General features: G+C 44.2%; 1 protein-coding gene across 15 annotated transcripts in view; it reads right to left on the reverse strand.

Annotated features, from left to right (window-relative positions):
• Positions 1-24,377, reverse strand: part of PRRC2C (proline rich coiled-coil 2C) — a 115,184-nt gene that overhangs the window by 62,482 nt on the left and 28,325 nt on the right. For all 15 annotated transcript variants that reach the window (XM_073356343.2, XM_073356351.2, XM_073356348.2 and 12 more), the window contains exons 6-20: positions 23,995-24,236; positions 23,202-23,281; positions 21,238-21,368; positions 21,060-21,150; positions 20,600-20,747; positions 19,329-19,409; positions 16,995-17,622; positions 14,856-15,028; positions 13,837-14,080; positions 11,387-11,600; positions 7,811-10,135; positions 6,161-6,369; positions 5,229-5,383; positions 4,337-4,670; positions 3,742-3,827 (exon numbers count right to left, since the gene is read on the reverse strand). In XM_073356343.2, coding sequence (XP_073212444.2) covers positions 3,742-3,827; positions 4,337-4,670; positions 5,229-5,383; positions 6,161-6,369; positions 7,811-10,135; positions 11,387-11,600; positions 13,837-14,080; positions 14,856-15,028; positions 16,995-17,622; positions 19,329-19,409; positions 20,600-20,747; positions 21,060-21,150; positions 21,238-21,368; positions 23,202-23,281; positions 23,995-24,236 — 5,141 coding nt within the window. The remainder of the gene's footprint in view (positions 1-3,741; positions 3,828-4,336; positions 4,671-5,228; positions 5,384-6,160; positions 6,370-7,810; positions 10,136-11,386; positions 11,601-13,836; positions 14,081-14,855; positions 15,029-16,994; positions 17,623-19,328; positions 19,410-20,599; positions 20,748-21,059; positions 21,151-21,237; positions 21,369-23,201; positions 23,282-23,994; positions 24,237-24,377) is intronic.

The following is a 24,377-nucleotide window of genomic DNA, read 5'->3' on the forward strand; positions in this document are numbered from 1 at the left end:
CCTGGAAACAAGCATCTGGCAGGAGGGCTCGTGCCTGCAGAGAATCCAGAACTGCCCCAATGAATGCTATTCTCTGGGTCAGTTCTAGTGTCAACTTTGCCACACTGAGAAGGAGGCCTAACCGAGGAAACGTGTCCTTGACCAAGCGGAGGTGGGACTGCACCTGTTTTTTGGTGCATCCCTGGATAAACCAGTTGTCGAGGTAAGGGTATACCTGCACCTGCTGACAACGAAGGAAGGCTACCATGACCACCATACATTTGGTAAACACTCGGGGGGCCATGGAGAGACTGAAGGGAAGGGCCGTGAACTGATAAGGTTCACGGAGGAAGTGTCTGTGTGCCGGATGAATCCACGGAGAAAGCGTCTGTGTGCCGGATGAATCGCTATGTGGAAATACACGTCCTTCATGTCGAGGGCGCCGTACTAGTCTCTAGGAAAGGTATGATTGTGCCCAAGGAGACCATGCGGAATTTCAACTTTACCATGAACTTGTTGAGACCACGCAGGTCCAGAATGGGCCAAAGCCCTCCCTTTGCCTTGCGGATTAGGAAATATCAGGAATAAAACCCCTTACCTCCGTTGGAACCTCCTCAATCACCCCCATGGCGAGGAGCGCCTGAACCTCCTGAATAAGGAGTTGCTTGTGAGAAGGGTCCCTGAAGAGGGACGGGGAAGGAGGGTGGGAAGGAAGAAAATTGGAGAGAGTATCCCGCTTCCACTGTGCGGAGGACCCAGCGGTCTGCACTTATGTGGGAGCAGGCACAGTGGAAGCGGGATAACGATTCAAGAAGGGTCGGGTAGGATCCTGAATGAGGTCCGGTACATTGTCCTCGAGGGTCCCTTCAAAAGGTCTGTTTTGAGCCCGAAGGAGGCTTCGACAGGCCCTGGCCTTGCCTAGACTGGGGGTTGGAGGGCTTCCTCCTGCCATTACCCCCCCGTCTCCTATAAAAATCCTGCCTTGGACGAGGAGGATAGGAGCGTTGTTGTGGCTGCTGGGGTTTGAAGGTTTCCGCTGGGTAGCCGGTGGGTGCATGCCCAGGGACTTCATCATCACCCATGAGTCCTTAAGGTTTCGTAGCCTGGAATCAGTCTTGTCCGAAAACAGGCCCTCTCCATCAAAGGAGAAGTCCTGTAGCATTTGCTGAAGCTTCGGTGGCAGGTTGGAGGCGTGCAGCCAGGAGATACGCCTCATCGCTATCCCCGAGGACAAAGTACATGCGGCAGAATCCACACCATCCAGTGAGGCCTGCAACAAGGTCCATGCCACTGTTTTTCCCTCATCAACCAAGGCCCCAAACTCCTCTCTGGACTCAGGAGGTACTAACTCCTTAAATTTCAGCATGGGGTTCCAGGAGTTAAAATTGTATCGGCTCAGGAGTGCCTGCTGATTAGCGATCCTGAGCTGAAGACCCCCCGAGCAATAAATTTTGCACCCAAACAGATCAAGGCGCTTGGTGTCCTTTGATTTGGGAGCTGGGGCCTGCTGGCCATACCATTCTCTCTCGTTCACCGATGCTACCACTAGTGAACAAGGCTGCGGGTGGGTGAACAAATAATCGTACCCCTTTGAGGGGACAAAGTATTTGCACTCCACTCCCTTAGCAGTCGGTGGGATGGATGCAGGTGTTTGCCAGATTGTTCTGGTGGTGGATTGGATAGTGGATTGGATTGAATAAAGGGTAGGGCTACCCTTGATGGAGCTTCCGCTGACAGAATATTCACCACTGGGTCCTCCACCTCTACCACCTCCTCTGCTTGGAAATTCAGATTACGGGCCACCCTGCGCAGGAAGTCCTGTTGGGCATGGAGGTCTATGGGAGGGGAACCCGAGACTGCAGTGCCTGCCACTGTCTCGTCGGGCGCGGAGGCGGTCACAAGGGGGAGAGGGTCATCTAAGGCCTCTTGGGGAACTGGGCCCAGCTGTCCTGTGCCAGCGACCTCAGGGCCCGGAGCAGGAACCAGCGCTGGAGGAGGTCCTGTAGCAGGAAGAGGAGCCACCAGTCTCCATGCCTCCCGGGGCGGACCGAGTGGCGACAGCCTCTGGCACTTGTGGCTTGGACAGGGCTGAGCGAGAAGCCCCAGACGGAGCACCCTGGGTCTGGTGGTATGCCCAGGGTGTCCAGAATGGCCATTGGGTGGGCCCTTAAGCGGGACCCTGCTCCTGCCAATGCCCAGCCCGACTCCAGGAGGCTATGGTCCATACTGCGGCAGTCCGAGAAGCGCGACCCTGCCTCCGATCCCAAGAAATGGGAAACGGAACGGGAAGGCCACGGTGGTGCCGAGTCATGCTGACGGGGCAATGGTGAACAGCGCCGCAACACTGGGGAGCGGTGCCGGGACCTGGATCTAGACGGTGAGCGGCATCGGGTCCGGGATCTGCTCCTCGACGGTGATTGGTGGGCAAGCAGCACCAGGACCAGTGCCGGGAATCGGAGCGGTGCTGCAAGTATGACCGGTGCCGTGAAAAAGTGCGGTGTCAGGACTGCGAGTGGTGTTGGGAGTGAGAACGGTGCAGAGAACAAGATAGGTGCTGTGGCTCGACCGACGGTGCTGACGGGGAGACAGGGCCAGCTTGCCTCGGGATGGTGCTGCACGTGCAGGTACCAGTGCCTTGGCATGAGGCTGAGGGGATGCTGATGCCATCATGGCGGTAAGGTCCCTTGCAGCCACAAAGGTATCCAGGGTGGACAGCAACTGGACCTCAACCACGCTGTGTACCGGGAAGTCCAGGGGCACTGGACTCAATGGCTCTCCCTCCCAGGGCCGGAGTCAACTGTGCCAAGGCCGTAGACTGGGACGCACCTCCAGAGGCGGTTCCAAGGAGGCTGGCCTCTGTGGGAGTGGGCCAGCCTTTTCCGGTTTCTGGTGCTGCTTCTGGCCAGGAGAGTGGGACCGGTGCCAGGCCGATAATATCGGCTGCAGTGCTAGGGAGTGCCAGTGCCATGGGTCTTGGTCATAGTCCAACCGCGGTGCTGCTCCTACTGCTGCTGCCGGAGCGCTGCGCACCAAGGCGCTCGGTGCTGATCTTTGCACACCACAGGAGGTTGCGGGCTAAGAACTGCCTCCATAAGGAGCTGTTTGAGACGAAAGTCCCGCTCCTTCTTGGTCCGGGGATGAAAATCCTCGCAGATCCTGCACTTGTTTGCTTAATGAAGCTCACCTAGACACTTTAGGCAAGAGTCTGCGGGTCACCCGTTGGCATGGGCTTAGAGCAGGAACCGCAGGGCTTCAATCCCGGAGCTTTGGGCATGAGCCCAATAGAAAATCGGGAAGGAGGGGGAACCCTGTAACCCACTAATACTAACTAACTACAACTATAACTATGAACTACTATAAACTATCAACTATGAACGGTTATAAACTAGAAACTGCAAGTGCTAGGGAGAGGGGAGACCAGCGAAGCAGAACTCCACAGTTCCAGTGACCGTCACAGGCAGTAAAAAGGAACTGAGCGGGCGCTGGGTCAGCTGGCGTATATATCGAGCATCATGAAGGCGCCACTCCAGGGGGCTCCGGAGCCGACCCACCGGGTGTTGCTAGGGGTAAAAATTCTCCGACGGCTGTACACACGGCGTGCGCGCACACCTAAACTGGAATCGATATGAGCAAGCACTCGAAGAAGAACAAGGTGACTCCCAGTCCTGGGTACTTTGCGAACCATCACAATAATCATATTTCATTTGTCCCACCACCTGCAAGACACAAATTGAGCGATCTTCAGATGTTCTTGATTCTTACCTCTGGAGATGTAGCTGATCCAAATGATGTCAAAGGCTTATTCCACGCACTGACTGAAGGGGGTTGTGGTGGACTAATGGGTCCCACTAAAAGTCCAGAGAATACAGTGGAGTCAAAACCACAATTAATCCATGGTTATTCAGATTCATAAGTACAAAACTGAATGGACAATGAAACTTCAGCTACTTGATTTCACAGCATGTTTGATTCTAGAACTCCATTTCAGCTTTTAACAGTAAGTCCCTTATTAAGTCAACCGTGATTGCCCTAATTAGCATATTTGGAAACATGCACAAATTTGACAAAGAAGTCCAGGTTTGAGACCAATGGCAGTTGCTTATATACTGGGGATATAGAATGTGGCGACAGTAGCAAAGAAGAGCTCTCATCTCAGGGAACCTGGGAGACTATGGCTCAGCAGTCTTGCAGAACATTTCATAGCAGCATATTCTCTGTGCCATATGAGAACTATACCGGCAGGCCAGGATGTTTGAGACCTCCAGAAAAATCTCTCACCAACCCAAACGCTCCAACCACAATGTTTCTCTTCTATCCCTCCCAGGCGCAAAAAAAAAGGTCAAAAAATACCACTTACATTTCTTGGAGATGTCGTTAACAGTTGTTGATGCCACCTTATTTTCCCATAATTCAGTCCCTAGAGCAGGATGGGACTGTGCATTCTGCAGAGCTTTGCCTGTTGCTGTATATTCTGTGCTGCTTGTTCCTCCTGCTGTCTGGGTTTGAGGCTGAACTGAAGCCTGTGGCTGGCTCGGAGCCTGGGGTGCACTCGGGGGCTGTACCTGAGCTTGTGCCTGCTGTGCTGCCGCCGCTGCCGCCGCTGCCTGCTGTTGCTGCTTTTTTGCAAACCTGGGAGGAAGCTTGGAATTCTGACCTCTTCCTTTTTCACCTGAACTCTTTTTGGTCCAAACCTAAGAGTAAAGTTGACATTACGGAAGGGTAAGCCCTTTAGAAAGTCTGTATTTTTCTGTCAGTTGCAGAGTACAGGAGAAGGACAAAGCAGGAATATTGAACGTTTTCTCAGACTTTTTTCCCCTAATGTACTTACTTTTACTATTTGAATAATGAAAAAGTTAACACATTCCATGTTTTTGGCCAAGAAATTTTCATATAGAATTGTGACACAAAGGCAATAGCATAACAAAACCCAGTGTACGCCCAAAAGCAAGCTTTCAAGTTAGTTACAGTAGCCAACATTTTAATTTTGAAATACACAAATTACAGCAGCAGTGGGTATTGAAGGAGTAAGAGGGACAAGAGGAGAAACATAAGGGGAGGCAATATGACATGCATAACTTAGGCCAAACAATTTCAATAAACAATTAACTAGAATACTGCAATTTGACTGGTAAAAACAGCTGTTTGGAAACAGATTTTGCACCGTTGCATAGTCCTTTACAAAAAATATTTGCAAAAAGTGTGTAACTGCTTGTAACAGGTGCAAAGGATGACGTTCTTTAACAACAAACCTGCACTGTTTGTTCCTCCTTCTTTCTGCGTTCCTCATCTTGCAAACGTTTTTGTTGTTTCTTTGACACCACTTCAGTAAAGCCATCATCGTTCAAGTTAGACGGAAAGTCTTCAATTACTGTCACTTCAGGGTGGTCATCGATTATCACAACACCTATAGATGAACCAAAGATGTACATTTTTTCTTCCATTTCAACAATTTCAGACACAATATTCAGAATTTTGGAATAAAAACAAATTCCACTAGTGCTGCATAGCTTCATACAGTTGCAGCCAAAGACGACCATCCTAGTTCAAGTTCCCTCATGCAGACCATCCTTTTGCTGGTGGACTTCAAGAAAAAGGATTTAATATAAAAGCCTTCAATTACTGGCTCTTCAAAAAGACACCATACTTTGTACAAAAAAGTTCCATAAAACCAAGAGCTAAAGAAAAACAGTTTGAGTAGTTTAAATAGAAAAATAATACATTCTGAACACTAACTGCAAACCTGTTGGCGTTATTTATTGAGTTTACAACAGTAACATCCTCTCCCATTTTCCACGTGCAAAGAGATACAAAATACCTGATGCCAACATCGGGTGTGGAATGATTGAATGACAGCTTGAAAAAAGTTACAGGAATGAGATTGTACAAAAGAAGTGTCCTTAAAATGGATAACTATTTTATATATATATATATATATATATATTATATACACACATACAAATATAAAATTGTATTACTCATTTTTAAAAGGGACACATGCCACAGGACTCATTCATTGCTGCAAAGAGGGCAGCGTCTGAATACTGGGATATAAACAGCCTTTAAAAAATATGCATCAACTTTTCTTCTTTCCACAGTTCCCAAATATATCCAATTCCAGAAGGAGGAACGCTAATGTATTAATAGGTTTTTTTGGTTACCACAAGTTTCCATCAACACATACTTGCATAGTTGTTGAGGTCAAATTGGGATAGAGCATCCACCTTCTCCTTGGGTTTCTTTGGACCTGGTTTGGGCTCATCCCTCTTTTTGGCACTGGCATCCTTGGAGGTCTTTTGCATTGCAGCACTACCACCACCTTCTTCTTGATGCAAGGAATTACTGATGGTGGGATCTATAGCAGTCATGCTTCCTGTTTGGTCTTCAAATGGCCTACATCAGACAAAATTATAGACAGAACTAACCACCATCCCCAGAGTACCCTCAGAAACAGCAAAACAACATCTGCATGCAGATCACATTACCGCGTTAGAAGTGTCTACTGTGCATCATCATTAGCTGCCTGAGATGTGTGGCTACTGCTTTATTAGGTCTCCATTGAGGCTGCACCTATCTGCGATGCTTACAGATTTGGATCACAGACCAGTCAAAAAATCAACAAGCACAGTAGACACTTTAGTCATATAGGTGTAAGCATCACTAATGGGCGTAGCCTCAATGGGGAACTAATAAAGCAGTAGCCATACATCTTATCCAGCTAATGAATGATGCCCAGTAGACGCTTTAACCATATAGAGAAGGTGCAACATTTTCATTTCAACTGCCATTCTTTCACTACACTGAATAAGTGAATGACCCATATTCACTCCAAATGTGAAGCTAAAGCCTCCACTGAAAAAGTTGCTGTGTAACACACCATAGAAATTTGTAAACTTTGCAATATATGCTCCATATTTAAATTTGGTTTGGTATAACTGCACCATGGACTTATTGATATTAGTAACAACTACTGCAGCCAGTTGCAGGCCAGTGGAAAAATTCTGCCTTTTTGTTGTCGAACACTAGAAATTTTTTAAGTATTACATAAAAACTTTTTCAAAGTTTTATAATGGAAGGACCAACTGCTTAGAATATTCAGCAAAAGTTTTCAAGAGAGGACACTGCTAAAGTAGCCAAGTCTTCAATGTGGAGTTCAGCAGCCCACTCCATAGCACTCCCTAACCTGGTGCAGAAGATGCTGTCAAACCATCATGCAATTGCTACAAAGCATGAGAAACCAATCCCAGAGATGAAAGGCAGGCTTCAATTTGATTCAGCATGTAGATGTAAGCATAACAAATTCATTTCTAATACTGAGCAACATGCCCAAGTGGAGCTAAGAAACTCTCCTTAACGGGAAAGTACATGCTTCATTTAGTTAACTGATTTTCTACTAGAAATGGACATGGGGGCCCTGAAGGGATAAATACAGTGAAAGGATTAAAGCAATAGACTGTAGAGTTGTGATTTAAATCAACTGGATCATGTTTAATGCTAAATTTCATGGGGATGAATGTAGTTTACACCTCTGACAACAGAGTTGGCATTTTTCTGCCAGACAGTTTTAACATGGTACAGTGACACTGGAAAGCTCTGTTCTTTTCCCCCTCTACTCTCACAGGCTCGAAGTGATTCAGATGAAAACTTCTTTTCTGTACAAAAGGCCAGCATTGTGGAGCTGTCTGACACTATCCTCCACTGACCAGGGTTATGAACCTTACAGATTATGAATGGCTATGCAATCTGCAACAGGAAATTAGTGAGCGTTAGAGCCTTTTGTGTTTATACAGTAACTACATAGTGTGGGTGCTACTGGAAACAAATAGATACTTACCCTCGTTTACCACTTCTTAATGGAGGACCACTCCGCCTTTCACTCCTAGGCCCTGAGAAATTCCTTCCAGCCTTTGGTGGCCCATTGTTGCCACGGCGATTCTGGCGATCTATTCCAGGCCGCTGACTAGAGAAACTTCGCTTAGATATTTCTCTTTTTGGAGCTACGGCATTTTCTCCTGCTTTGGCAGCTACCTGTGTGGTCACATCTGCCATTTTCTTTTCATCCCTCTCTCGCCTCTCATTGAAGTCACTACTTTCTGAGGCAGTTTCCCATTCTTCATTTGCCTGGTCTGAAGAATTTTGATTGGACAAGTCTGGTGTCTTACTCCCTGAAATATCCAAAGCAGTGCTGGATGCTTCATTAACTGCATTAACAACTGTAGCACTTGTCGATGAGCTAGCTGCGGCTTCATTTATTTTTGATGCAGCTTCCCTTTCTTTTAGGCGTCTAAAGCGTGGTGGTTTATCTTGCCTTGGTGGTCGTGCAGGCCTTTGCCTTCGAGGCCTCTCTCTAGTTGGATCAAACTTCCTCTCAAATTTTGGAGGTCTCTTATCCATGGGCACAGGACAATAGTGTTCATGTCTTCTTGGTGGTTCCTCCTCTTCTGGTTTAATGGTCTCTGTTTGCCTTGGATTCCACTGACTCTCTCTGTAGCCTGGCCTCCTTAATGTAGATGGTCTTGGTGGGCGCCCACCTGGATCCCTACCACCACGTCTGTACATTCCCCCTCTGCCACGTCTTGAAGGTTCTCCTTTAGGAAGGAATCCTGGTTTTGGTTTATCCTCCTCCTCCCTGATGTAAGTTTTCTCCAGGGATCTATTGTCGACTCTGACATTGTTTTCAGGTTTGAAAGACAGCAGAGGCTTTGAAGGTTTCTTGCCATCAGCCTTCTCCTCTCTCTTTGGGTGTTTACCTTTGCTTAAACTGTCTTTGTCTGAAAGAAGAGTATCACTAGCACTTTCATGAACTTCGCTGTCAGAATCAGTTTCTGAGCCTCGCTGTCTTCGCCGTTTGGGGACTATTTCAAAATCAGAACTCTCACTACGAGTTTCACTTTCTTCTCTCTGCCTAAGAGGCCCCAAAGGCACATGGTCTGCCCTAAGCTTAGTGTCTCTATAATGTGGATAGTCTCTATTATGGCCTCTACCTCCCCGGCCTCGTCCTCCATAAGACCCTCTGTAGCTGCGACCCCTAGAGTAATACTCTCCACGGCCTCTGCCCCTATATCCCTGATCTGGGAACCAGTCTCTATCCCGAGCCTCTTTCCAGTACGTTCTGGGTGGTAAACCAGGTTCTCTCTTTACTGGCCTGGTTTCTAGGCGAGGTTTCTCAACAATATGTTCTTTGCCAGCAGCTCTCTCTGGTTGTTTTTCTTCCTTAATTGCGTTAACAGGTTGCTGAACAGGTGGTGGCTGGACTGCAGGTGATGGCTGCTGAACAGTAGGTTGCTGAACAGGTGAAGGCTGCTGGACCACAGGTGAAGGCTGCTGGACAGCAGACTTAATGGCAGAGTCCAGCTGATGGCTATCTGTACTTTCTGAAATCTGAGCCGTATCTTGTGGTATCTTTTTAGCTAAAGAAGCAATGTCTGGGGTGGACTTTTCTGGCTCTGACTGGGGAGGTGACAGTTGTGCCTGATCCTTCTTTTCTGTCTTTTCAGACTTGCCAGCTTTTTCATTAGCTAGTTTTTCTCCTTCTTTTTCCTTCCTCTGCTCACGTTCTTCCCTCTGCTCACGCTCTTCTTTCATATCTCGAAGAACAGGTTTTTTAATAGGGCCAGATCTTCTTACTGGTCTATCGCTACCTTCTTCTCTTCTGCCGTAGCCTGGCCTGGGACCCCATCTGGTTTCAGATTTAGGCTTGAAAGGTTTTTCAGATTTTGGACCTTCTGATGTTCTATTACTCATGAAACCTTCTTTTTTTGGCTTAATCTCTGGTCTTTCTATAGTCTCAGCATACCTACTACTTACTTTAGGGACATTTGGTGTTGTCTCATTCTTTTGCTCTTCTGATTTTAGAGAATGACTTGAACCATGGGAAATGCTTCTCTTCAAAGCAGAATGACTCTCTCCTACGGGTACCAGCTCTTCCTGAGGGCTGTGTGCAACATTCTCATCAGCTACTTCAAAGCCAACTGCTGGATTAGGCATGTCAGTTTGGAGAGGTCGTACGTCTTCCAAAGACCTGCTTGGGAATTTTTGTACATCCACCTCGCCTGGCTCTCTAAAAAAGTCTGTCTTTTGATGAGAATCCAACTGGTTGTGTTCTACAGGGTAAGCAGCAGTAACAGCAATTTGTTCTTCTTCCAAATGTGCTTCAGGCCTAAGTGAAGAAGCAATTAAACAGGTTTTTAATGGAACAAAGTTTAATTTAACCATATTTATAACTGGATTCTCTAACATCCCTGTAACATGTTAAAGGACTTTTGCCTCATCTACAGAAGTTTTAAGAGGAGGAACAAGGTATCTGTCATGGTGTGAGAGGATTCCGATTGGTATGTGCACGCGCATTCTGGTAACTAGAAATTCTGGAACTCATGACAGTTAAAAGGGGTGTATGCGACATGCACACAGCCCCCTTTTAACTGCCGTGAGTTCCAGAATTTCTAGTTCCCAGAATTAGGAACCTCAAATAAGCATTTAGCATTAGGAATCTAGTATTGTTAACAGTTAAGTCAAAACTTTGAATGAGCCAGCATATCAGTGAATTAACATCACAAATACAACATCAGTTCAAAGTAAGTAAAAGTTAATTACTGGGGTCACATTTAAGAAAGTGTCAACAGAAGCTCAGAGGCTGACTGTGAATAAGGATCAAAATAACTGCCTGACCAAGTTTTATTTTCATAGTTAGCTGATTTATCAGTGTGAAGGGGACTAGAGCTCTTCAACGTGGAGACCACATGCAGGATTTCCCGCCTGATTCCTGAAACAAGGGAATATATCACCGTTCCCACCACTTGTACCTGCAAACACCCACTAATAACTAAACCAATCTCCATTTATTAAGGATTAGGATGAGACGTTCATAGGACCAGATTACTTCACATCTGCCTACTATGGGGTTCTTGGGATACTGTCAGAGACAGGATACTAGATTAGATGGCTCAAACCTGTTGTCCAATATAGAATTCCAATGCACACACAATTGTTCAGTCACAGAACCTTTGAGCTAGTTTGAGCCGTGTTAGTCTGTATTCGCAAAAAGAAAAGGAGTACTTGTGGCACCTTAGAGACTAACCAATTTATTTGAGCATAAGCTTATGCTCAAATAAATTGGTTAGTCTCTAAGGTGCCACAAGTACTCCTTTTCTTTTTGAGCTAGTTATGGACTCTTCCTTGCATCTTCCTTAAAACCATACCTGTCAGCCAGATGCCATAAAGCATAGCTGATTAAATTTAAACAACTCACATGTCCCTAAGTCATCCATACCACCCCACTTGGTAACAACAATTGATCATGAACACTGACTAATTCACAGTTGCAAGTATGGCCTACATATCTAAATAAACATAGGAGGAGTCTGGTGGATGTGAGCGGCATATGGAAATACAGAAATCAGGCAGGACTCACCTCAAATCCTCAGTCTCTTCTAGCACTTTAGGAGGAGTCCTAGCCTGTTGAGGTTCTGCATGGGGATAAGGATCTGAACCCCACATCATGCGGGGCTCTGACAGTGGTACAGTATGTTCTCTTGCTGATCGAGCAATATGTTCGAATGAATCTGAACCAGTTCCTGACCCTTCCATCTGGTCTCTTCTCATTAATGGTTTGGGAGGCATAATTCCTGTGATCAAGAGATTCAAGTTAAACAGTTAAAATTAACAGCTCAAAATACATTGATTACTGTGACATAGGGCCAGAAACGGTTACACAAAACTAGCAGACTGACTGACCAGAGTCAGCCTTTAGAGACATATTAGTAGATAATGTTCGTGTTGTGTGTGTTTACATATACAGTTAGAGGTTGACAATGTAACCAAACAGTTCCTGTCTATCACTGTATTCTGTTAATTCAGAGATCAAAAGGAAATATTAACATTTAAATCAATTGTGAATGTAATGATATCAGTCTTAATTTCTCTTTGAAGTATATAACAAACTACATATAAATGGCGGGAGACAGGCAATTGCCTTATGTTAATCCATGTAGCTAATCACTGGTGATGCTTAGGAAATAGGAGGTTACTTCAAAAGACACTATTCTTCACACAAGGAACACCTGCTGTCAAGAGGCTGACAATAGCCTGCAAGGGGTCTACAAACTCTTGGGCCCTGATCCTTTTAATCTTAGATCTGCTTAAGCTTCATCGGGGGAAGTTTGAGTTGCAAGACTGAGGTCTCCAGTCCCATCTGGATCACTTTTATATTGGATATTTGGGCACTGGCCTATAAACCTGATGAACTGATTCTGGGAAGGACTCTTTCCAACTCTAAAACTCACCATCTCTACTACAAAACTGAGGAAAGAACGCCATTCAAGTCTGTATGTATAATAATCTTTTAACCAATACTCTCTCTTCCTTCTTAATAAATCTTAGTTTAGTTACTAAGAATTGGCTGTAAGCATGTATTTGGGTAAGATCTGAAATACATGTTAACCTGGTGGGTAACGTGTCCGATCCTTCGGGATTGGCAGAACTATTTTAATATGATGAATAAGATTTTCAGTATCCTCATCATATTTGACTTGGCTGCCTGGAAGCCCAAGACTGGACTAATTTAAGGGAACGGTGTTTTGGCTTCAGGGTAACCAGTAAGGTATTGCAGCAGCTGTTTTGTTGCTGGCTTGGTGAATCTGAGTATTAGAATAACCACAAGTTTTGGGGATGGTCTGCCTCATTCCTTGCAGTTTGCTCTAAATGAGCAATCTCAGCATGGCAACCCTGGAACCCCGGTCACAATGATATAAAAGACAGGATTTGAAGAATTTAAAGCTCTGGCTAAGCTGAAATAAATCAGCAGGATGATGAGCAGAGAACTCTTATACAGATGTCCCCTCTGACACTTCCCTATCAAGTACAGGGGCTGCAGGAGCCACTCCCACCATACAGAGCCTTCTGCTCATGTTTTTGCTGCCACTATTGGGCCTCCTGTCCTAGACATCCTCAACAGCAGCATCCGATAGCCTCTCCACTATTCCACAACAGCAGCAGCATACAGTAATCTGTTATTTAGGTTTGGAAAGTGTAAGGGCTAGAGTTTCACTTAAAGCTTTGGTTCTGCAGAAATTGATGGGACTTGCCCAGGATACACTCCTGATCACCTTGGGCAAGAGGATTTTTCAAGCCTTGAATATCAAGTAATTAAGAGGGAAAGAATATTCTTGTTACACTACTTAGAACAGATATTTCTACCTTTGTTTTGCTTCCCCAAATTCTCACCCACCCTGTGAACGTCACCCCACTATCCCTTCTCTTTTCACATTCCAGCTAGCTGGAGAGTCCCCTTTATCAGACATTTGTTATCTTTAAATGCTGGCTTCAACAGGGATGCAAATGGAAATCCTGGAGATTAAAAGCATGTTCTGTACTGAGATAATAGGCTGAAAATTTTGAAATTATTGCTGCAATGTTTCATAGGTGCTAATATTTGATTGCTAGCATGTGAAAACGATGTATCCTAGCACTGTACGCTATTCTGAAAAGTCAACCTGCATTACTCACATTTTCCACAGATTCCACAAACTTGGGTCAAACACGAGATGGGTGGGCAATGGTGGTGAGGCTTATAGCGAAGCTTTTAACACAAACATAACCAGTCACTACCACTTCACTGTAATACAGTACCAAACTGTGGTTTCATTTTATAATCATGTATGGGAATGCAGTAAGATATAAGTATAGTGTACCATTTTTCTAAATGAGATTGCCTTATCTGATATTTACACATAAAGAGAATTTAGTACTTATGTACTAGCTTGATGTTTCCAGTCAGTGGACAAACAGTGGCTTAGGGAAAGAATCTTTTACTGATCAAAAATACTGCGAGAATGTTCACTGGGAATGCAGGCTGGGTTTTACCTGGATGCATAGGAGGCATATCCATAGTAGGCCTTCCTGACATCATTCGTGGGTCCATGTAAGGCTGCATCATAAGCCACCGTGGATCAAAGCCCATAGAAGCTAAATGCTGAGGATGTGGTTGCATGGGCTGGTAAAGGGGTCTATGCTGGGGAGGAGGGACAGGACCACTGGAAGGTTGTGATGGAGCAGACTGTGGAAGCACCCCTTGCTGCTGCTGCCACTGTTGCTGTTTCATCTGTTCCTACAACGTTACAGATATGCAACATTAAAAGAAGGCTCATTCATAATATTAAGTGACTTGCATGCCATTCAAATAAACTAGCGATAAGAGCCAGTTATCTCCATAAAAGGATTAGAATTAGAACTAACTAATTAGAATTAGTTACCTTAAGAACAAGGCACAATAATCCAGAATGTGTCAAATGCATGGGGATAAACTGGCGTAAAAAGATTAAGGGGGGAAAACAGGAAATAGAACAAATGAAACTGAACCCCCACCCGCCCCCAAAATTAGCTACAAAGGCTGCATGGCTTTCACTGAGAAGCAGGGCAGGGCAATCTGTACTGTAAAACGTACATTTTGCAGAGTAACTTTCAGTCAGGTTATTTTATAGATTTAATACTCAAAAGGTATCAACATGTATGAATCCTTTAGGAAATACTGATTAACATCACATTCTACAACCTCAACATTCTGCAAATACAGATCAGTGGTCTACACACAGAAACCGGTGTAAAAAATCCTGCTACATTTTAACAACGCTTTTATTTTTGGCTCAATTGGACACCTTGCCATCACAGAAAAAGGCAAATTGCCTCTCTAGAAGTATCCCTGCCAGTACTGCAGACAACAAATACACGACTGAAAACATTCTAGTATCTTTATAAAAGATATCACCCAGTAATGAGTTTCATCTCCAGTGTGAGAATTAGGAGTTCCAAAATCAGACCTGTATTCCATTACTCAGAAGTAAATAAGCCCCTCATCCTCTGATGCCAACAGATTGGTTGCTTACCTGTTGCCTCTGAAATCTTGGTGGCAGCGACTTCTGAAACTGTTTAGAGTAGCCTGAGGAAACAGCAGGTCGAGGCTGAGACCCTGAATCTGGTTCACTTTCATGAGCCACCTGGGAACTCTCTTTTTCATTCCGACCACTGTCTTGTCTGGTAAAAATTGGCTGTCCCTCTGCTATAAAAATATTGAAAATTAGTTCGCACCTACCACATGTATTATAGGTCATAAGCTAGTCTTCACTTTCACATGAATCTATCAGATAGTCAGTGTATCCTAACTTTAAAAAGACATGGCTTTCTAAAACGAAAGCACCCTGGATACTTATCAATTTATTATTTTAGTGCTCTGCTAGGCTAATTCTATTAATGGAAAAACAAAAAGGTTACGGGCTGAAATGAAAATTAGTTGCTGGAGACCATAGATCAACAGCTACTAATTCATCTCACATATGGAGTATATTCTACTGTTTACTTAAGTAAACTGTGTGGCTAACCACATTGCTGTTTATGTTGTAAAATGAATATATATAGGATTGCTATGCAGCCAAGTTTATGCTGATGTACAACTCAAGTTCTGAATTGCCTGACTTATTTTGATTGTGCAACCTATAGGCTGATTTACAATAATTTTGCACTTCTGAAAAAAAGAAATTTGCCTGTGCTTAGTAAGAACTGGTATGTAAACAGTCCCAATTTTGGTCTTCAGCACCTAATAAATGGTGGAAACTAGTGGATGCTCTCAGCACCTGAGGGTGTGGGAGGATTAAGACAAAGAATAGAATTAGGTGCTTAAACTCACAATTTACTACAAGTAATGGATGAAGTTTAAATGTTCCCTTGTAGAGGATTTGGGGGGGGAGGGGGCGAAGGGGGAGGAGAGGGGTTACTGTTCTGCAAGGCTGGATTAACAGAACACAGTACAGACCCGTTTACACACAGATGTCGGGAGTCAAGCCATCACGACCACATGTTAATGGACCACAGGTTAAGAGGGCCATGCTGAAATAAGTATCTATGATTCACTTAGAAGAAAAAAACGCTGTTATTTTCTGCTCTTTCTGGCTCGCATTTTCCCTCTCTCTTATGCATCATTCGCCGCAGATGAACAATTTCGATATTTTCCACATTTTGCTCCACATTTTGCTCCTTGGAATGATTCATCCCCGGTTAAATTTCCAAATTTTGTCGCTTGGGCTTGAAAGAATTGGCCCACTTAGCGGCATTCCTTTCAGACTTTCCTGAGCAAACCACGTGTGCATAACTTTGTCTATTGTGCGGTTTGCTGAATAGCGCACACATTTTCGCTTAAGCCTCACGGCAGAACCGAGATTTTGTATAAAGTCGTTCACTTTAGATTCATTTTTTAGCCATCCTCTGAGAGTAGATTCGGCAATCCCAATATCTTTTGAAACTTTGGCCTGGGTTCCTCCACTATTTACTCGATCTATTGCAGCTAGCTATTCTTCTACAGTGTAGGAACGCTGATGCTTTCCCTCTGCCATTATATTAAGCCTATGGTTAAAATTTTCTAATGTAGTATATATATTACGTATCTCTCTAGTGTGACAATGACTAAGCGTGCGTGATATGTCTTTACCAATATCGGTGAAGATGTACAACACGTTTCTGCTCTGCACTTTCTGTTGATTTCTGTGTCAGTGAATTAGTGAGCAAATCTGTAGTGCTACATAGAAAGTTCCTGTACCGTGTGTTAACGAGTCTTGCATGTTAAATAGGTAGCACTGGGAGGCATGGCGCTACTGCGCATTAAGCGGATTCGTGCGTAAACGGGTCTGTACTGTACCAACATCATCAAAACATCTGTTTACTTATACTATGCTGCCTGTATCTTGGCAAGGCTGATTGCTTTTTTCCCCTCTCTTTAGTAAGAAGAAAGCTTAGATTTTGCAGAATGCAGCAAAAATTGCAACGTGTGGGTTTCACAATTTTTTCCTGATGAAATACAGCATTCTAACAGGTCTGGGTCCTGAATCAAATAATGAATTGGGATTGCAATGTGCCCATGGCAATGTGTGCTGTATGTGATCTAAGATAACGGTATAAATTAAAACCCTAAATTGTATTAATCCCAGGGGTTCCTTATTTTTAAAAAAGGACAGCCTGTAACAATTCATACAAACCTTTCTCTTCCTTATTACTGCAGTTTTCACTTTCTTCTTGTTTTTCTACTATTACAGGTGCTAGCACTGGTTCTTGAGGCTCAGGCTTCTCAGGCTCTGGTTTCTCTTCTGTTTTTTCTTTCTCCTCCTTCTCTCGCTCTTCCCTCTCCTTCTCCTGTTCCTTTGCTTTCTCCTCCTTCTCTCGCTCTTCCCTCTCCTTCTCTTTCTCGCGTTCCCTCTCCTTCTCTTTCTCGCGTTCCCTCTCCTTCTCTTTCTCGCGTTCCCTCTCCTTCTCTTTCTCGCGTTCCCTCTCCTTCTCGCGTTCCCTCTCCTTCTCGCGTTCCTTCTCTCGTTCCCTCTCCTTCTCTCGTTCCCTCTCCCTCTCCTTCAGAGGGTCTTCCCGGGATGGTTTGGTCACACAGCCAAATTTCTCGTTTAACCGTTTTAGCTTCTCAGCACAAGCTGCTTTTCTTTGTTCTTCCATTCTTCGCTCCTCCTCCTCTCGCCGCTTACGCGCTCGCTCCACTGCCGCTGAAATTTCTGCTTGCTGTCTTCGTCTCTGCTTCCAAATTTCATCTTCATCTGGTACCAGTTTAGGGGGTAAAGGGCCCTGTCTTCCAGGTCCTGCCTGGCGATCTGGAGGTGGGTGCTGTAACATTAATATAAGTAATGCAGTACATATCAAACAAACCTTTAGTATTCAAATCACCTGGCTATATATAACAATATGCAGTAATCTGTATTCGGCTGGCACCTTCAAAACAGAAGAGCCCAACCTGTGAGTTGCTAGCAGGTTTGTGAGGCATAAGGCTGGTCCTAATTTCCTGCTGTAATTCAGGTCTATTGACTGGTGCGCTTGTTTTTTCTGCTTTTAGGGCAGTGGTTCTCAAACTTTTGTACTAGTGACCCCTTTCACATAGCAAATCTCTGAATGTGACCCTCCGTATAAATTAAATACACCTTTAATATATTTAACATTATTATAAATGCTGGAGACAAAGTGGGGCTTAGGGTGGAGGCTGATAGCTCACGACCTCCCATGTAATAATCTTGCAATCCCCCCCCCCCCGGGAGCTGTGACTGCTACTTGTGAAATCAGGAAGAGCAGGAAGTAATGTTTGAGAATCCCTGAATCCCCATTCACTCCTGCAGCAAGAATGGGAGACCTGGAGCGCTCCCACAACTTCTAGCAGCTGGGCACAGAGGGTGTGGATGAAAAAGACAGGAAAAAAGGAATTTTACCACTGTCAGAAATTGTCTCAAGAACCTCAGGAGTTATTAGATTCTGGGACCCATGATTAGAGAAGAGTTGAGAATTATTGCCTTAAAAGTTTCAGATGGTACATTTAATTTATTTTGATACCCGCTCTCACAAATTTTGTCTCGTGGCCATTTATTTTAAACAAAAAATGTGGGCGTGTAAACCACAATGGGGTTGTTGAAAACTGGATTTCAGGTAATCTAACAAGCACTGTATTGCTAAACTTGCTGGGGATTACCAGTGAATTTATTTCAGCTGAAAATAAATGAAGGTGTATACATATGAATGGAAAGAAACGGAGATAAAGATCAGGCCCGGCCAGGGCCAGATGTAAAACCGTGCAAAAGGCTGTCCCTGAAATCCCCTTTGGGAGTACGTAAAATCCACAAAGCACCACAGGGGAAAAAAATTCTAGGCAGAAGCCAGAGAAATTTAAGCCAGCAGGAGCAGACACTGAAGCAACCTCAGCAGGGATTCTTAGACACTGATGCTGCCAGACTGCATTCTAGTTTACATACTGGACATTCTTTTCCCTGTGTTGACCGTTTGCTCTAATCCCTTCATGTCTTTTTTTTCTTCTCAATATCATCACCTCAGCTGCACTCTACTCCTATTTTTAGTCTCCTCTCCTTTCCCTTGGTATTCCATTGAGCTAGTCTCCACATAAAGCTTCACTCACTGAATTAATCTCTCCTCACCCATGTGTAAAAACTAACAATCATGAAACATACAACATTTGCAAGCCACCACTCTGTTCACTCTATTTTTGTGTTATATCCCTTTTCCTGAGCTTTTGTCTTGCCTATTTAAACTAAGATCTTTGGGGCAGGGACTGCTTATTACTTTAACTTTGTAGAGTGTCCTGCAACAATTTTCAATTATTGGCACCTAGAAGCTACTCTAATAGAAATAATAAATTCTGCATCATTCTTGTTAATCATCATACAAAATGCCCATCATCATCTTTTTCCCTTACAGGTGTGGAGCATACAGTCTGTTAATTCTCCCCCTCAAATTCTCTCTGATACAGTTAGGCACTTGACACTGGGAATCAAGATTCTCCAATGTAAATCAGATCTTCTGTGTTCTCATACCTGTTGAGGAATAGATTTTGGATGAAGTGCAGAGCCGCCCCTCTCATGTACAGATGACTGTGTTAGTGTCGGACCCCGCTCCTATTGAACAAAGAAAACAGTGTTGGAGTGACTAGCTTGATGGAATGTATGGTCAACCTTGCAGATCCTCTAAATAGAGACTGGTTTCAGGCTGCATTTAACCATGTCAGCGTGGACCACATGCGTTCTGTGAAGAAGTTTAGATACAAATATAGAAGGGCAACAAAGTAGTTTTCACTTTTATGGGCTAAGTAACAAAGTAGTTTTCACAAGGGCTAAGTAACAGTCATATATCCAAGGAGCAAAATTTGGATTTAACAGTGAAAAAAATCTCATATGTTTTTTATAATTCAGATAAAATCTTTCAGGAATTGTCACTTAAGTGCACCCCCCCTCCCCCACCACCTTTTTAAAATTAAATATATTAAGTAAAACTTGGATTAAGTCAGGCTCATTTGATGCACATTTCACGCCTCCTTGTCTTCACTGTAACTGGTGAAAGGAGGGGAAAAATTACTTTTTCAGTGAAATTATCAGACAAAGCCATAACTTACTTCCCTGAAAAACAAGACTTAAGAGTACATCTCCAGTTGGGACCTGGGCAGAACTTACATTATGCACATGCAGATCTCTCTGTGCTATGGGGTCAGTTAAAAAAAAACAACTCAACACTTCAGGGTTTCTACAGAATGTGTGTGTGTGTGTGCCCACGACAGGTTGTCTGAGAGGGCTCTATTTAGAAGCAAGCCAAGTAAAAGTTCTTTTCTCCCACTGGCCCAATCTAGCAGCAAGCTGTAACAGGCTCAAGGAAAGTTTAAAAAATCTTGAGAAATAGAGTGCAGTGAGAAGAACTAAAACAAAGTTTTTGATATGCATCAAAGGAGCTTGAATTGGCTATTCAGGGAAAAACAAAACTTGCTCCTGAAGTATTGGAAAAAGGAAGTGAGAGACAGACTGCACTTGCTGTTTTAGTTACAGTTGACAATTTTTGGAGTACGCAAAGCAGACTTACTCAGGTAGGAGAGATGCCATGATATCACAGTGGCTGCCACTGAGTAGTTACAATAAGTAAAAGTGACTTCATAGCACCCTGTGGTAACTTTGCTATTAAAACATATGCTTTTACCAATCACTTGAGACTTTCAAAGTGTCTAGGGAGGAAGAATAGGGAAGAATCCACAGAAAGGATTCTCAAGGCACAGGGGACACCCTCGGAGGTAAAGGGAAGAGAAAATAAAACAAAAACAAACCTGGTCAAATTGAGTGCTTTTGCCATAGGGACCTCTGGCTACTGATGACTGTGGAGGAGCCTGGGTAGAGGATTTACTGTTATACTGTTCTTCTGCTTCTTTCTGTCTGTCAGGGCTCTCAGAGTCTTTTGAAGGCATTTGTTCATCACTGCATATAAAGAAAGAAATGAAACTGAGGGTCTGTTTTGAGTACACTCAGTAATACTCCCTTTCTCCCACAGCTTTTTAGACTGCAAGCTCTATAGGGCAAGGACTGTTCTTTTACTACATGTACATATAGCACCTCACACAATGGTGCCTCAATACTGTTTGGGGTCTCCTGGCATTAATGTAACCCAAGACAATCAATTCATCATTTGAGAAACTAAGTTGTCAGCACTGATGGTCCACTGAACCTTCCCAAAGAATTTTTTCACCTACACTAGAGTGGCAGCTCACAAGGCTTGCAACATCAAATTACCTGCTTTCCCTTTTATCTTTCTGATTACTTCCTTGCTCATCATCATCGCTGAAGTTCAACTGCTCGGTGTAATCTACCTCACTCTGGGCACCTATAATATGAGCAAAAATTCAGATTAATATATTTAAAGTGTTCAGCATGGAAAGAGCAAGAGTCTTCATAGGTTCAATGTTCTCACCAGCCCAGCCTTCATCAGCCTCAGCATCCAGATTATCAAATTTATCAAGTTCCTTGAGTTCACTAGCACTAAGGATAGACGGACGCTCAACAGGTTCTGAGCACCAAGAGGGCCCTCTTCCCCGTGGGCCTCTAGAACAAAGGAAGAACGTAAATAAAAATCAGTTTTTAAAGCAATATCTGCTATCCCCAAGATAGCAACTAAGATCTTTAAAAATCACTATATAAAAGATTAATTTGTAGTTGAAGACTAAAGCAATAGGCTATTTTAAGTATATATTACTGCTTTCCCCTTATTAGCAGAGGCACAGTTTATACTACTTAGTCATATTTAGCACATTCTGTATTAATTTATGTATCATTACCAATTAAACAATCATTTTTATTATTTGTGAATGTCTAAAGAAAAGGGAAGGAGGAATATTTCTGAATCAAGTAGTTTTATAATGGGGAAAATGAGCAAAAGGGTCCAAGTCTCCCTTCTTTACCATTACATGGTCAGTAAATACTGTTCTGGTGTTTATAAATACTGAAAAAGGGCTCTCTAAAAAATTGCTGAGTGACCGTTTCAATCTAATCTCTTAGAAGGGGAGAATGAAGTTTATATTAGATAATTTATATATGCTAGATCAGGGGTGGGCAAACATCTGAGAATAGAAATTATATGGCAGGCCATGAATGCTCACAAAATTGGGGTTGAGTTGCGGAAGGGGTGAAGGCTCTGTTTGGGGGTGCAGGCTCCGGGGTGGGGCTGGAAGTGAAGAGTTCAGGGTGTAGGAGGGTGCTCTGGGCTGGAACGAAGGGGTTCAGAGGGCAGGAGGGGGATCAGGGCTGGGGCAGGGGTAAAGGAAGGGGTGCATGCTCCAGCTGGGGGTGCAGGCTCTGGGGTGGGGCTGGGGATGAGGGATTTGGGGTGCAGGAGGCTGTTCAAGGCTGGGATTGAGGGGTTTGGAGGGCAGGAGAGAGATCAGGGCTGGGGTAGGGGGTTGGGGCATGGCGGGAGGTTCAGGGGTGCAGGCTCCAGGCGGCGCTTACCTCAAGCAGCTCCGGGGAGCACCAGCATGTCTCTTCTCCAGCTCTTACGGGGAGGCATGGTCAGGTAGTTCTGCACACTGCCCCGTGCACAGGGACCACCCCTGCAGCTCCCATTGGTTCCCGGCCAATGGGAGCTGCAGGTGTGGCACTTGGGGCAGGGACAACGAGCAGAGCCCCCTGGCTGCCCTTACATATAGGAGCCAGAGAAGGCCATGCCGCTGCTTCTAGGAGCTGCATGGAGCGGCCCCCAACCCTGCACTCCGGCTGGAGCAGGGCAAGCCCCAGACTCCGCTCCCCAGCAGGAGCTCGAGGGCCAGATGAAAACGGCTGGTGGGCCGGATGTGGCCTGCAGGCTGCAGTTTGCCCACCTGTGCTAGATTGTATATGTAGCCCTGCTTTTATCACACAAAATAAAGAGCTGCCCTACTGGGTCAGATCAATGGTCCATCTAGCCCAGTATATAGTGTCCAACAATGGCCAGTACCAGAGATTCAGGGGGAGTATACGGAATAGGTCAGTTGGAAGGATTGATCCTAGCTTCCCCCTCCCCGCTTCTGGCAATCAGTGCTTTAGGGTTGCATCCCTGACCATCTTGGCTAACATATATTGTGGGAAAGGGAAAACAATACTTCTCTGTTCACTTTTTCCACGCCATTCATGATTTTATAGATCTCTCATATATCTCCCCCCAATTGTCTCTTTTCTTAGCCAAACAATCTTTTTAGTTTCTCCTCATATAGAAGCCATTCTAAAGACAAAAAGATAATCTTCAACGCTCCGCTCTGAATCTTTTCAGATCCATTATATCCTTTTGAGATGGAATGACCGGAACTGGACACAGTATTCAAGGTGTGGGCGCACCATGGTTTTACTTAGTGACATATATTTGGTCACTACTCATGCAATTCTAGTATTTATGAAAGTTATTACCTGCTAGCCTCAGATGAAGTAGGGAACCTGCTGGGACCCTGCATTGCAGGATATGCCATTCTAGGATATTGATTAAACATCTAGGAAAGGAAGCCAAAAATTACCAGACTGGCTTTTAGATACAGGAAAAATTGATTTAAAAATATAGCTTCATTAGAACTGCCAATGCCACTACTACAGCAGCCCTTATGAAAGGCAGAGAAATTCTGTCTTACAATCCAAGGAGACTGTTTACCTTAAATAGTGGGCTGAGCTCACAAATTACAATTCCCTCACTTAAAGGTAGGTAGTTGCCCTTCATGACAATGTTGAAACTGAAGACAGATGGAGTCATGACAGGGCTCCGTATACATTAATGCTTGTCAGTGGATATCAGCTAAGGCTGCACACCAGATTCTCTTTCCACAGGAAAGATGTGGTATAATAGGAAGATCAGGCAGTATGAGACTGAATTACAAACCAAGTAACCTCCTGCAATAAGGGTGGGGCTGGCTTTAATATGGCAACAGAACTTGCTCTTGCAAAAGGCAGTGTGCAAGCTTTCCCCTAGGAATAGCACCTATAAACCACCTTAATGGGAAGAGAAGAAGAAAAATCCACAGAGTTCCAAACACCTCTGTACAAAGAAGAACAAAAAGTTAACATTTTTTCTTGATTTTTGCACTGTTTAGAAACCAAGCCAATAAGTGCCCCAGAGAAGGAGTAAGATGTTTCAGCTTAGCTATCTAATGCTAATATTTTATTGATTCAACTGCTCACACTGATATTTATATAAGATACAGCAGTTACTTACATAGGGTGGCATCATTGCTTTGTACTGGGAAGAGACAGCAGGTTGTTGCTGACCATTCAGCTTGGGCTGAGGTGGCTGTGCTACCCGCATATCCCTTTTCTCTGCTGCCTTGGGGACATCATTTTGTTCTACTGGTCCTACTGCACTACCATCTTCTTGGCCAAGAGGCTTAACTTCTTGATCAGTTGGAGAATTTGGGGTGTTGAGATTCTTAACTCCACCTTCTCTCCAACTAGCAACATCTGCATGGAAGGAACCAGTCAGGGAGAAAGACAAGCCTAGCTTTAAATAAGTTTCTGATTTGTAACAAAGTAAATGACACTTCTTATCTAATCGTTTTCTCTGATGTAGCAACACCAGTGCAAATGATGAACATGCTTTGT

Source organism: Lepidochelys kempii, chromosome 8, assembly GCF_965140285.1.
Source record: "Lepidochelys kempii isolate rLepKem1 chromosome 8, rLepKem1.hap1, whole genome shotgun sequence".
Taxonomy (NCBI): domain Eukaryota; kingdom Metazoa; phylum Chordata; order Testudines; family Cheloniidae; genus Lepidochelys; species Lepidochelys kempii.